This window comes from Chlorella variabilis (assembly GCF_000147415.1).
Source record: "Chlorella variabilis unplaced genomic scaffold CHLNCscaffold_21, whole genome shotgun sequence".
Taxonomy (NCBI): domain Eukaryota; kingdom Viridiplantae; phylum Chlorophyta; class Trebouxiophyceae; order Chlorellales; family Chlorellaceae; genus Chlorella; species Chlorella variabilis.
Window position 1 is genome coordinate 214,262 of NW_005435067.1, and position 10,655 is coordinate 224,916.

General features: G+C 65.7%; 2 protein-coding genes across 2 annotated transcripts in view; one reads left to right on the forward strand and one right to left on the reverse strand.

Annotated features, from left to right (window-relative positions):
* The window catches only part of CHLNCDRAFT_58789 (hypothetical protein), a gene marked incomplete at its 3' end in the record, with an annotated part of 8,507 nt that extends 4,394 nt beyond the window's left edge, over positions 1-4,113 (forward strand). Inside the window, exons 12-25 of the mRNA XM_005844614.1 lie at positions 41-124; positions 329-457; positions 685-733; positions 932-1,028; positions 1,305-1,408; positions 1,674-1,750; positions 1,918-1,966; positions 2,226-2,332; positions 2,500-2,603; positions 2,775-3,158; positions 3,343-3,448; positions 3,574-3,753; positions 3,795-3,911; positions 3,997-4,113. Of these exons, the coding sequence (XP_005844676.1) occupies positions 41-124; positions 329-457; positions 685-733; positions 932-1,028; positions 1,305-1,408; positions 1,674-1,750; positions 1,918-1,966; positions 2,226-2,332; positions 2,500-2,603; positions 2,775-3,158; positions 3,343-3,448; positions 3,574-3,753; positions 3,795-3,911; positions 3,997-4,113 (1,704 nt within the window). The remainder of the gene's footprint in view (positions 1-40; positions 125-328; positions 458-684; positions 734-931; positions 1,029-1,304; positions 1,409-1,673; positions 1,751-1,917; positions 1,967-2,225; positions 2,333-2,499; positions 2,604-2,774; positions 3,159-3,342; positions 3,449-3,573; positions 3,754-3,794; positions 3,912-3,996) is intronic.
* A 661-nt stretch (positions 4,114-4,774) lies between these two features.
* Positions 4,775-10,019, reverse strand: CHLNCDRAFT_58790 (hypothetical protein; the record flags this gene model as incomplete). The annotated part of the gene is made up of 14 exons (XM_005844695.1): positions 4,775-5,459; positions 5,581-5,925; positions 6,012-6,087; positions 6,444-7,015; positions 7,107-7,377; positions 7,592-7,652; positions 7,756-7,846; positions 8,000-8,182; positions 8,543-8,590; positions 8,710-8,841; positions 8,964-9,032; positions 9,134-9,224; positions 9,352-9,493; positions 9,850-10,019. The coding sequence occupies 13 exons, from the start codon at positions 10,017-10,019 to the stop codon at positions 5,849-5,851; spliced, it is 1,983 nt and encodes a 660-aa protein (XP_005844757.1). The 3' UTR covers positions 4,775-5,459; positions 5,581-5,848.
* Between the last annotated feature and the right edge of the window lie 636 nt (positions 10,020-10,655).

A 10,655-nucleotide genomic window follows, 5' to 3' on the forward strand; every position in this document is an offset into this window, starting at 1 on the left:
ATGCCCTCCACCACCCACCCCACCCCACCTGTGTGTGCAGGACGTGGAGCTGGTCCAGTTCATGGGAAAAGACAACGTTCCCTTCCACACAGTCATCTTCCCCGCCACGCTGCTGGGCACGCGGGTGGGTGGCGGCGGCGGTGTGTGTGCCTCGGGGCCAACGTGGGGTGGGCAGCGGGAGGGGGCGGCACCGCCCCTTTGCGGCAGACGGCCTGTGTGTGGTGTTCCAAGAACAACGTCAACACCAGCCACCCCCCTCCTCCCTGCACCCTCCTCCCTGCCCCCGCACCTCCTCCCTGCCCCCACACGCCCACCCCCCACCGAGCAGGACCCCTGGACCATGATGCGCTCCATCTCGGTCACCGAGTACCTCAACTACGAGGACGGCAAGTTCTCCAAGAGCCGCGGGGTGGGCGTGTTTGGCAACGACGCCAAGGAGACGGGCATCCCTGTGGAGGTGTGTGTGAGGGGGTGGTGTGTGCGTGTGTGTGTGCGTGTGGTTGTGAGTGTGTGTGTGTGCACGCGCGCGTGTGCGCGCGCGCGGGGTTGGCGTGTGTGTGTGTGTGTGTGTGTGTGGAGGTGTGGAGAGGCGTGGATGTGGGTGTGATGGGGAGTAGGGCGTGAGCCGCGCTTGCGGGCACGTCGCTCTCTTCTCATGCCACCATGCCGACCCCCCGCCCGCAGGTGTGGCGCTACTACCTGCTGGCGCTGCGCCCGGAGACCTCCGACTCGGGTGAGGCAGCAGCTCTGCATCTGCCACCCGCAGCCCGCCCCCGCACACACCCGCACACACACTGTCCTGTGCACCAGGCACACATATTCACACGACCGCCGTGCCCCGCGCCTGAACACCACCACCACCACCACCACCACCACCACCGCCGCCGCCGCCGCCGCCGCCGCCGCCGCCGCCGCCGCCGCCTGCCCGCAGCCTTCCAGTGGGACGACTTTGCGACCAAGAACAACGCGGAGCTGAACGACAACCTGGGCAACTTCATCAACAGGACGCTCAAGTTCTGCTGGGCGCGGTGGGTGGCGGCGCGCCGGGGTGGGTGGGCCGTGGGATTGTGGTGGGTGGCGGCGGGTCGGGTTGGTTGGGCTGTGGGCTTATGTGTGGTGGTGGGGAGGATGTTGAGTCGGGGAGCGGCTGGAAGCCGCGCGTTGGGTTGTTGCTGGGGCCAGGGCATGCCGCAGCGGCTGCTGTCAGCAGTTGGGGCCTGCCCACCCTACACTTTGCCCTACATTGTGCCCACAAATCACTCCTCCCTTCCCGCCTCCCTCCCACCGCCATCCCCATGCCGCAGGTTTGACAAGACTGTGCCGGGCGCCTCGGCCGGCGGGGCGGGCATGGAGGCGGTGCGTGGCCTGGGCGAGAAGGTGGCGGCGCTGGTGGAGCAGTACATCCAGGGTGAGGCGGTACTGCCTCGGGGTGAGGCGGTACAGCTTGGGATAGGGCAAATGCAGCCTGAGGTGGGAAAGGTGGCGCCGCTGGTGGAGCGCTGGAAGGCGCGCCGCCTTGGTGCCGCGGCGCAGCTTTGGGCGCGCCGTGCTGCCTTCACCTGCCTCCCAAGCGCTTATCTTCACCACACACACCTACCAGCTCCTCCTAACCTCGCTTTCCGCATCCCCACAAGTCACAATTTCCTGGCACGGCCCCATCACGCGCCCCGCAGCGCTGGAGGGCTTGCGCATGAAGGAGGCGCTCAAGTGCGCCATGCTGGCCAGCAAGGCGGGCAACGCTTTCTTCCAGGTGCGTTTGGGGCCATGCTGGTTCGCCGTGCCGTGCTGTGGTGTGTGCGCTGGGGACTCGCGTGCATGCTGTGGTGTGCGCTGTGTGTGTGCTGTGCATGCTGCCTGTTGGCCTGGTTGGCTGCCGAAGCCTGGCCCCTTTTCCCTTTGCCCTCGGCCCCCCTGCAGGAAACGGAGATTTGGGTGGCGTACAAGCAGGACAAGGAGGCGTGCGCGTGTGAGTGCACTGGCAGCAGGGGGGGGCCTCCTCTCTTGCCAAAGGGCAGAAAGGCTTTCGGTTGCTGTATCCACCCGCGCCGGCATGCCGCTGCTGCCTGCTCCGGCTGGTGCTGCGCAGCAGCCGCGCCCACCGCCCACGCCCTGCCGGGGCAGCATGCAGCAAGGTGGCCGCCACCTCCGCTCTGGCAAGAGCCCGTTCTCCCCCACCCTCCAAACCTCGTCCCGCCGCCCACCCCTGCCTTCCCGCCTGCCTGCAGCCTACATCTCCGCCTGCGCAGGCATCGTGCTGCTGCTGGCGGCCCTGCTGCAGCCCTTCATGCCCTCCTTCACAGCCAAGCTGCTGCAGCAGCTGGGCGCCTCCGAGGCGAGAGCCCAACCGCTGCCTGCCCCGCGCCTTGCCTCGCCCTGCCCCGCACGCTTTGCTCCCCACCACTGGGCCCGGCTGCTGCCGCGCCGCCTGCCTCGCGCCCACGCATGGACAGACACACGCACCGCCCTCTCACCTTTCCCCCTGTCTGCATGCCCCTGCAGGCGCCGCTGTTGACAGACGACCTCGTCAAGGCGGCAGCCAACCCGGCGGCGCTGCTGCGGCCCGGCCACCCCATCGGCGCGGCAGAGCCCACACCGCTGTTCCGGTAAGCGATGGTCGGGGCAGGGCTGGTGGGATGGGGCTGGCGTGCTTGCAGGGCAGGCACGCGGCAGAGAGTGCTTGCCAGCGCTGTGGGGACCTGGCTGGGGCTGCCTTGCTGGGTGTCTGCCTTGTTGGGTGCCAACTGTTGGTACTGCATGAATGGTACTGCCTGCAGCAAGATCACGGACGACGAGGTGGTGCAGCTGAGGGCGCGGTACGCCGGCAACCAGGCAGACCGTACCGCAGCAGCAGCCGCGGCAGCTGCCAGCAGCAGTAGTTCCGCGGCCCCGGCTGCCTCGGCGGCAGGCAAAGGCGGCAAGGGTGCTGCCGCTGCGGCTGCAGCTGCCGCCAGTGGCAAGGGTGGGAAGGATGGCGCGGCCGCCAAGGCAGACGGCGCCGTGGCGGGCGGCGGCAAGAAGGAGAAGGCTGCGGGCGGCGGCGGCGGCAAGGGCGGCGGCAAGGGCGGCGGCAAGGCCCCCGAGCGGCCTGCCGACATCGGGAGGCTGGACCTGCGGGTGGGGCTGATCCGGAAGGCGTGGCGCCACCCCGACGCGGAGAGGTGCGGCGGGAAGGCAGGCGGCGGCTGCGCGCTCTGCCTGCCGCGCCCCATCCCTGCTCCGCTGCCCGCTTCTTGCCGGGCCCCTCCCTCTCAACACAACCCGCGCTCAAACCCGCGTTCTCCCCATCCCCCTGCCCCCGCCGGCACATTCTGCCCCCCTCCCTGCCCACCCTGACACATGCAGCCTGTACGTGGAGGAGGTGGATGTGGGGGAGGAGGCGCCCCGCACCGTCGTCTCGGGCCTGGTCAAGTTCATCCCGGAGGCAGGCAAGGATGCCCAGGATGCTAACGTCAAGAGCTGCTTCAATTAATGATGCCTGCAATGACCGCTGCTAGCACCTGGCTCAGCAGCAGCCCCTCTTGACATGCTGGCGGTGCCCATCCGCCCATCCTTGCCCGCCGTGCAGACATGCAGCAGCGGCGGGTGGTGCTGGTGTGCAACCTCAAGCCCGCCAACATGCGCGGCATCCAGAGCCAGGCCATGGTGCTGGCAGCCACCTCGCCCGACGGCGGCAAGGCGAGTGGAGCCTGCGTTGGGACGGGTGCAATCGTCGCTCTTGTGCCTGGGGCCTCTTGCTACGGGTTCCTCTGCCACGTGAACGTTCCACCTACCTCCCATCTGCCTTGGGCCCGCAGGTGGAGCTGGTGGAGCCGCCGGCGGGCGCCGCCGTGGGCGAGCGGCTGGCGGTGGCGGGCTACGACTGCACCCAGCCCGACGAGCAGCTCAACCCCAAGAAGAAAGTGTGGGAGGCGGTGAGCGGCCTGGCATCCCGTTTGGTTAGCTTGAAGCCAGAGGGTTTCAAGCTAAGCAAACACGTTTGTCTTTTTCTGCCTGCAGGTGCAGCCCGACCTGGCGACCAACGAGCAGCTGGTGGCATGCTACCGGGGTCAGCCGCTGCTCACCAGCGCCGGACCCGCCAGCGTGCGGAGCGTGGCGGGTGGCAGCATCAAGTGAGCGCGCATTGATGTTTGTTTGTGGCTGGCATTGAGATCTACCTACGCTGTAGACAGGTGGGAGCCAGGAGTCAATGAGCCAAGGTAGAGTGGGGCTGGCGGCGTGACAAAGGATGGATGGAGAGGGTGATTTTGGGGAGGGTGAAGGTGCAGCGGGGTGGGTGGAGGCGGGGTGGATAGGTGGCTTGGAGAAGGTTGAGGGAGGGGGTGGAGCACTGGTGGAGCGGCAGGGAAAGCGGAGGGTGCCTGGGGCCAGCCCGTGACGTCAGAGAGTGAGGAGGGGAAACAGGGGGCATCGCGGGGAGGCTGGAGCAGCAGCCTGACCACCCCAGCATGTTGCCACCTCAAGGCGAGAGCCGCGACAAGCCGACCAGGCGTGCTTGTTGCTCGCCGCTGCCTGTGTGTTGGCGCATACCAAGCTGCTCTGGAGGCCACGTGCACGCCCTATGCGCCACGTCGCGCTGAGTCGCAGCAGGTCCGCCAGCCGCACCGCCTCTGGGCTTGGCCAATGGGCGCTTGGGGTGCAGGGCCGAGGTGCCTGGCAGCCTTCCAGGGCACGGCAGTAGAGAGCAAACGCATGCAGGCATTCATTAGTGGCACAAGGCCCTGGTCAGCATTCGAGCCCAAGCGCGGCGGCGGCAGCAGCAGAGCTGCCACCTTCTTACTTTAGCATTTACACTACTACAGATGCGGCATCGAATCATCCAACAACTCATTTCCAAAGACAATTTGGAGAGATGGGCGCACACGCTGGGCCTCCACAACAGCGGAATGCACTTCCGCATTGCTGAAGTGTCGATTGCAGGAAAGGCGCTGAAGGCTGGGGTGCTGGGCCGCCCAGCACACAATGCTGGGCAGGTCTGCCTCGTCTTCACCCGCTCCCAGCACCTCCAGCACCTCCAGCTGCTGCGACACCGCCAGCGTTGGCAGGCTGAGAGCAATAAGATTGGGCGGTGCGCCAAGCTCGTGCAGGCTGGCCAGCCAGGGGCCGGCGGGCAGCACCGCACCATCGCATGCTGTTCTTAGCTGAAGAGAGTGCAGATGTTGCAGGCTGGACAACGTTGCCGGTGCATTCGGGCACACACCCAGTTCCAGGAAAGTCAGCTGTTGCAGGTGCGGCAGTGCTTGCTCCACAATCGCAAAATCGTCCACATTTTGATCATAATGCTTGTTATACTGAAAGACTGCGAGAGAGTGCAGGTGAGCTGATGAAGGCAGGCTGGAATCGAACCATCGCATTGCAAATTAAGTCGCCGGAGGGTGGTTATGCGGGTGAGAGGCGTATAGGTTTGCAAGTCGTATTTGCATTGGGTGTGAAAGGCTGCAAAGTCTGCTCAGGTCACCAATCTGCAAAGCAGACAGGCAGGGGGCTAGCGCACATGGCAGCCGCAAGCGCAGGGCATGACGGCTCAGGAGCAAGACTGCCCCTTTTCCATGACTGGACAGCTTGCTGCGTAGCAAGGCAAACCTGAACAGGAAACATCAAATCCATGTAAACATTAGACTCGATGCGGGAATCACGAAAAATCTCGAGGCTGGTCAGGAACGGCGGCAGGCGGACGCTTCGGTCCTGCCGCTCCAGGTCCAGATACTGGCCCACATCCAGCCGCAAATGCTCCAGCGCTGTCAGGTGGCCCAGCGACTCTGAGAGAGTCACACTCGTATACCAATTCAGAGCATGTGTGTCCAGGCGCCGAAGGCTGTGCAGCGGCGCCAAACATCTGCTGAGGTCGTAATTAAAGCCGAGGGAGAGCTCCAGCGTTTCCAGGCGGCTGCATGCCGCCAGCGAGTCTGCCAGCTCCGCAACACAATCCTGCAGCTGCTGCACTGACAGATCAAAATGCAGCTCTGCAGGCGATTGAACACGCGCGCGCTCCAGAGCAGGCTGGCGGACCCTACCTTTCTGTCGGGTCCAGCAGACCGAAAATCGACTCCAGCACGCCATCAGGCAGCTGCTGAATGCCGGTAGGCATGGCTGGGCCCAGCAGGCAGCAGCAAGGGAGCGTGGTGGCTTCTCGTGTGCAGGGCCAAAGCGCCTGGCACCCTTCCAGGGCACGGCAGCAGAGAGCACACGGACGCAGGCGTTCAAATTTACGGAGACACGGGCGAAGCAATGTTGAGGCTCCAACACCCCGCCCGCTGTGCCCACGCTGCCGCTCCGCACGCTGCTTGGCCGGCGCACATTGCTGCCATCTCTGTTGCATGAAGAAGGGAGGACACCGCATCCTGGCAAGCCGGGCACGGACACAAGGGGCAGCAGCAAACAATCATGGAGGGGCTGCGCCAGATCGAGGCCGCGTGCTACGGTATGCTCGGCTGCGGCGGCAGCACCGCCGCCAGCCACTGCTCCAGCACCCAGCGAACCTCCAGCGGCGCATCGCGAGGCACCATGTGGCCCGCCTCTGTCAGCACCACATGTGTCAGCCCGCCTCCCTGCTTCCAGTACGCAACCACCCGCTGCGCCGAGGCGTCCCGCCGCCCCAGCGCCGGGCCGCCACCGTCCTGCCGCTGCTGCCGGTCATCAGTCTGCTGCCGCTCAGCCGTCTGCTGCCGCGAGCCGGAGCGCTGTATAGAACGGTCGAGGCTGCTCGCCACGGCCGCAGTGACCTGCAGCTGCCGCTGCGGGCGCACGCTGGCTGCCGCTGCCGCCCCGCCGCCGCCAAGCAACAGCTGGGCATCTCCGACGCCGGCCTCCTCCGCGCTGCTTGCTGTGGCCCCGGCGCTGCCGACATTCCAAGCGCCTTCCCCTGCCAGCCCCTCATCCTCCTCCTCTTCTCCCTCCTCCATGTCGTTTGCCCGCAGTATGTGCCGCTTGGCCCCCGAGAAGGCCGCCCGGCCCTCCCAGTCCACAGCATAGATCCAGGCCTCGGAGGAGGCGGCTCCATCCTGGGCATCCCGCATGCCTGCAGGCAGCCGGGCAGCAACGGGCGTCGGCAGGGAACAGACGGGAGGGTTGCCCGGCTGGGCAGTGGCCGCTTGCTGCGCCGGCCGCACCCAGCCAGCGCATGTCAGGACAAGAGCCACGAGCCGACAGCTGGCAGCCGGCGGAAGAACGGGAGCCCAGCTGCCCATATGAAAGCCGCTTGCAGCAGTGGCGACAACAACAGGATCCGGGACACCTGCCTTGGTACAGCAGCATTGGGTACGCCGCCAGCAGGTCCGGCACCAGGTGCTTCACAGTCTTCATCACATCGGGCCCCAGCGCCTCCCCCACCTCGTCAGAACACGACTCAAAGCGCAGCCCCGGCGCCACGCCCAGAGCCTCCTGCACCGGGGGCAGCAGGAGCATCAGCTGGGGAGGCAGCTGGGGAGGCAGCGGCTGCCAGGCTGGGCAGCCTTGCAGCAGGGGGAGGGGCTGGGCTGGCAGCAGACTGGGCTGTGCACAGCGAGCCCCTCCCTGCCCTGGGCCAGCGGAGTAGCTTCCATGTGCCAGTGGGCAATAATAGAGGGGTGTGAAGGCAGTACACATCAGGCCCCACCTGTACTTCGGGCAGGTTCAGGTAGCAGTCCACCAGCTTCCCGGCATCATAGTCCTCGTACCTGCGGTACCAACAGCAGTGCCGGCAGCATGGCCACAGGTGCCAGGCACGGCAAACTGCTGGAATGCCGAGGCTTCAGAGAGCACACACACACACACACACACCTGCCCATGTCCAGCAGCGTGGCGGCCCCCGCCGAGCTCCGAATGTGCTCCAGCAGGCCCGACCGCAGCCCATGCGCCTCCTCCCACCGCCCTGCAGCCACCCGGGAGCCAGCCCATGATCAGGCGCAGAGACCATCATGCACACAGCTGCGCTCTCAGGCGCCGAAAGGAGCTGCACCACCACCCCACCCACACGCAGACGTTGCCCTCCATCACCCCTGAAAGCACACACACACACACACACCGCCCTCATCCGCCGCGATCAGCTGCACCACCTCCAGCTGCATGGTCATGGCCCTCACGCGCTGGTGAGGGTCGATGTAGCCCTGGAAGTAGGCGGTGTCGGCGTGAGCCATGACCTGCAGGTGGCACACAGAGGAGGCAGGCCGCAGGCTGGGAATCAGCAACCTTAGTGTTCTTGAAGACGCTGCGCAGCAGTGCCACAGCCTCGGTGACCAAGCAGCGCGGCAGCATGCAGCGTGCAGCGCCGCAGCAAGCGGCAGAGAACCAAAGCTAGGTGGTGCAGGGTAGTGGCGGTGCAGGTGATGGGCAAGGCAGGATGTGGACAACAGCAGCTGCAGGCACAGAAGCAAGCAGAGGCAGCAGAAGCAAGCGCGAGAGCGCAGCCAGAGGCCCCTTGCCTGCGCCGCCGGGTCGGTCAGCCCGTTGCCAATTGCAAGCGCCTGCAGCTTGAAAAGCGGCGGCTCGCCCAGCAGCGGGCGGGAGGCCAGCAGGTGGGGCGGGATGGCGCGGCGGTGCTGCAGGCGCCGCTCGGCGCCCTCCTCACCCGCCGTCTGCTGCAGGATGAAGTGGCCTATGCTGGGCACATACTTGCCTGCAGCGGGCGAGCGGCGGGCGGGTGGCACCCAACGAACTGACCACCATTCATCTGCATGCATCGCTGCCGAGCATAGCAGCTGCTCTAAAGCATGGCTGGCTCAGGCCCACACCCACCAGCGTAGCTCTCTCCTGCTATGACCAGCGGGTGGGCTTGCAGGTCCGGGTAGCGCTGGAAGAAGGCCTGCAGGCCGCAGTACAAATCTGCCGCCAGCGTCATCTCATCCTTGGGGATCGACCGCTCCTTGCCTGGGCGTGGGCAAGGCGGGGGGAGGGGTGAGTGGTGAGTAGGGGTCGACAGAGGAACACACAGCTAAGACAGGCACGGAGCGGCGAACAGAAGGCTTGCTTGAAGCAGCCGCTTCGCTCACCTGGCAGGCTGAACCCCGCCCCGACGGGTTGGTCGATGAAGAGCAGCGCCGACTTGCGGTTCCACTTCCCTGCGGTGAAGGTGGCTGGGCGGCAGGCTTGTGAGGAGGCCCTGGGCGCAACACGATCCCGCCACGGCGGGCCACACGCCGGCGGCAAGGCCAGCACCCACCTGGGTTGGGCTGCAGGCCCAGCTCCCCGTCCACCAGGTCTGGCCCCAGCTCGCAAAAGGCGCCAAACAGGGACGCGCAGCCGGGACCCCCCTGCAGGAGCAGGCAGAGTCGCAGCGAGTCGGCGGCGAGCGGCGGCGGCGAGCGGCGGCAGCTCAGGCGTGACCTGCGACCGCACCGGTGGCCTGGCTGCACCCATTGCGGCCCATCTAGCCCGCACCTGTAGCCAGAGCGTGATTGGGGCGTGGTCGCGGCGACTGGCGGCCCTCTTCGGGTCGTCGGGGGCTCTGCTCTGGGCCTCGTAAAACAGGAAGAACAGCTGTGATCCCTTGTCGTCGATGGGTACATAGCCGCTGGCCCTCCTCCAACACGAACCCCAGCCGAAACACTAGGGGGCACTTGCCTCACGGCACCTTCGTGGCGGCATCTGGGCGGCGGACGGCTGCCAGCCGGCATGGCGCTTGCAAGACGGAGCCTCCCGGGATGCCATCGGCGGCCAGATTCTCCTCGCTCTGGACAGCCGGCAGGGTTAGCGGGTTCGGCCTCAGCACATTAATGTGCCCAATCCCCTGTAAAACACACACACACACAACCACATGAACACGGGCACGGTTCTCTGTAATCTCAGTCAGTCAGTCAGAACACGACGGCTGCCCGCCCGCCTGGCCGCTCCCCCAGCTTCTGTGCCGGGGTGGGTGGCGTCTCTGTGTGACAGCACAATGAGTTCTGCCACACGAAAACTCCCTTGATTTTTAAATTTCCAAATGCTTGAATTCGCAATCGACAGGTGCAGCAGCTTCCCAGCTGCTGCCACCTTCCCACCAGCTGCCCGTTTCGTATTCGTACGTTTGCATTTTTCCCATCTGCAGGTGGACATTTTCCACCCATTGTGGAAAGTTTTCCCCTCATCTGTTCGATATTTTCCTGACAGCTGAGTGACCGCCAGACTATATAAGCAGCGCTCTGCCTGGTCTTGGCATTTTTTCTCTCCCTTTGTGCCGGAGCGCCCCTGTGTAACAAGCGCCCGCCGCCCCAGCCCCGCCCGAAGGAGAAGGATCCTGCCGCTGCGACCAGCGCTCGGCAGTCACCCCAGCGCTCTCACGAGGCTCCCCGCTCTCACACGAAGACAAAACAGGCCGGCCGGAACCCTCTGGGCCCGCGCCGCCATTTTGCACCACACTCTGAGCCGCGTGCGCAGCCTGCTTGCAGTCCTGGCCCTTGATCCCCCTCTTTCCCCTGTCTTTTGCCAACCGTTTCCCCTCACACCTCTCTGACAATCTCTGGGCTGGCCCCCAGGCACCCTCCGCTTTCCCTGCTGCCCGTTGTGCCCGATCGGCTCTCGCAGCCCCGCGCTACGCCGCCCTGAATGTTGGTTTCATACTTATGTTGGTATCATACTTCATATTGTCCAGTGGGCACGGCTTGTGTGTCCCCAGCCCTTTAAAGGGCCCGGTTCTCTGTAATCTCAGTCAATCAGTCAGTGATTCTGTGACCCCTGCCGGCTGTCCAGAGCGAGGAAAATCT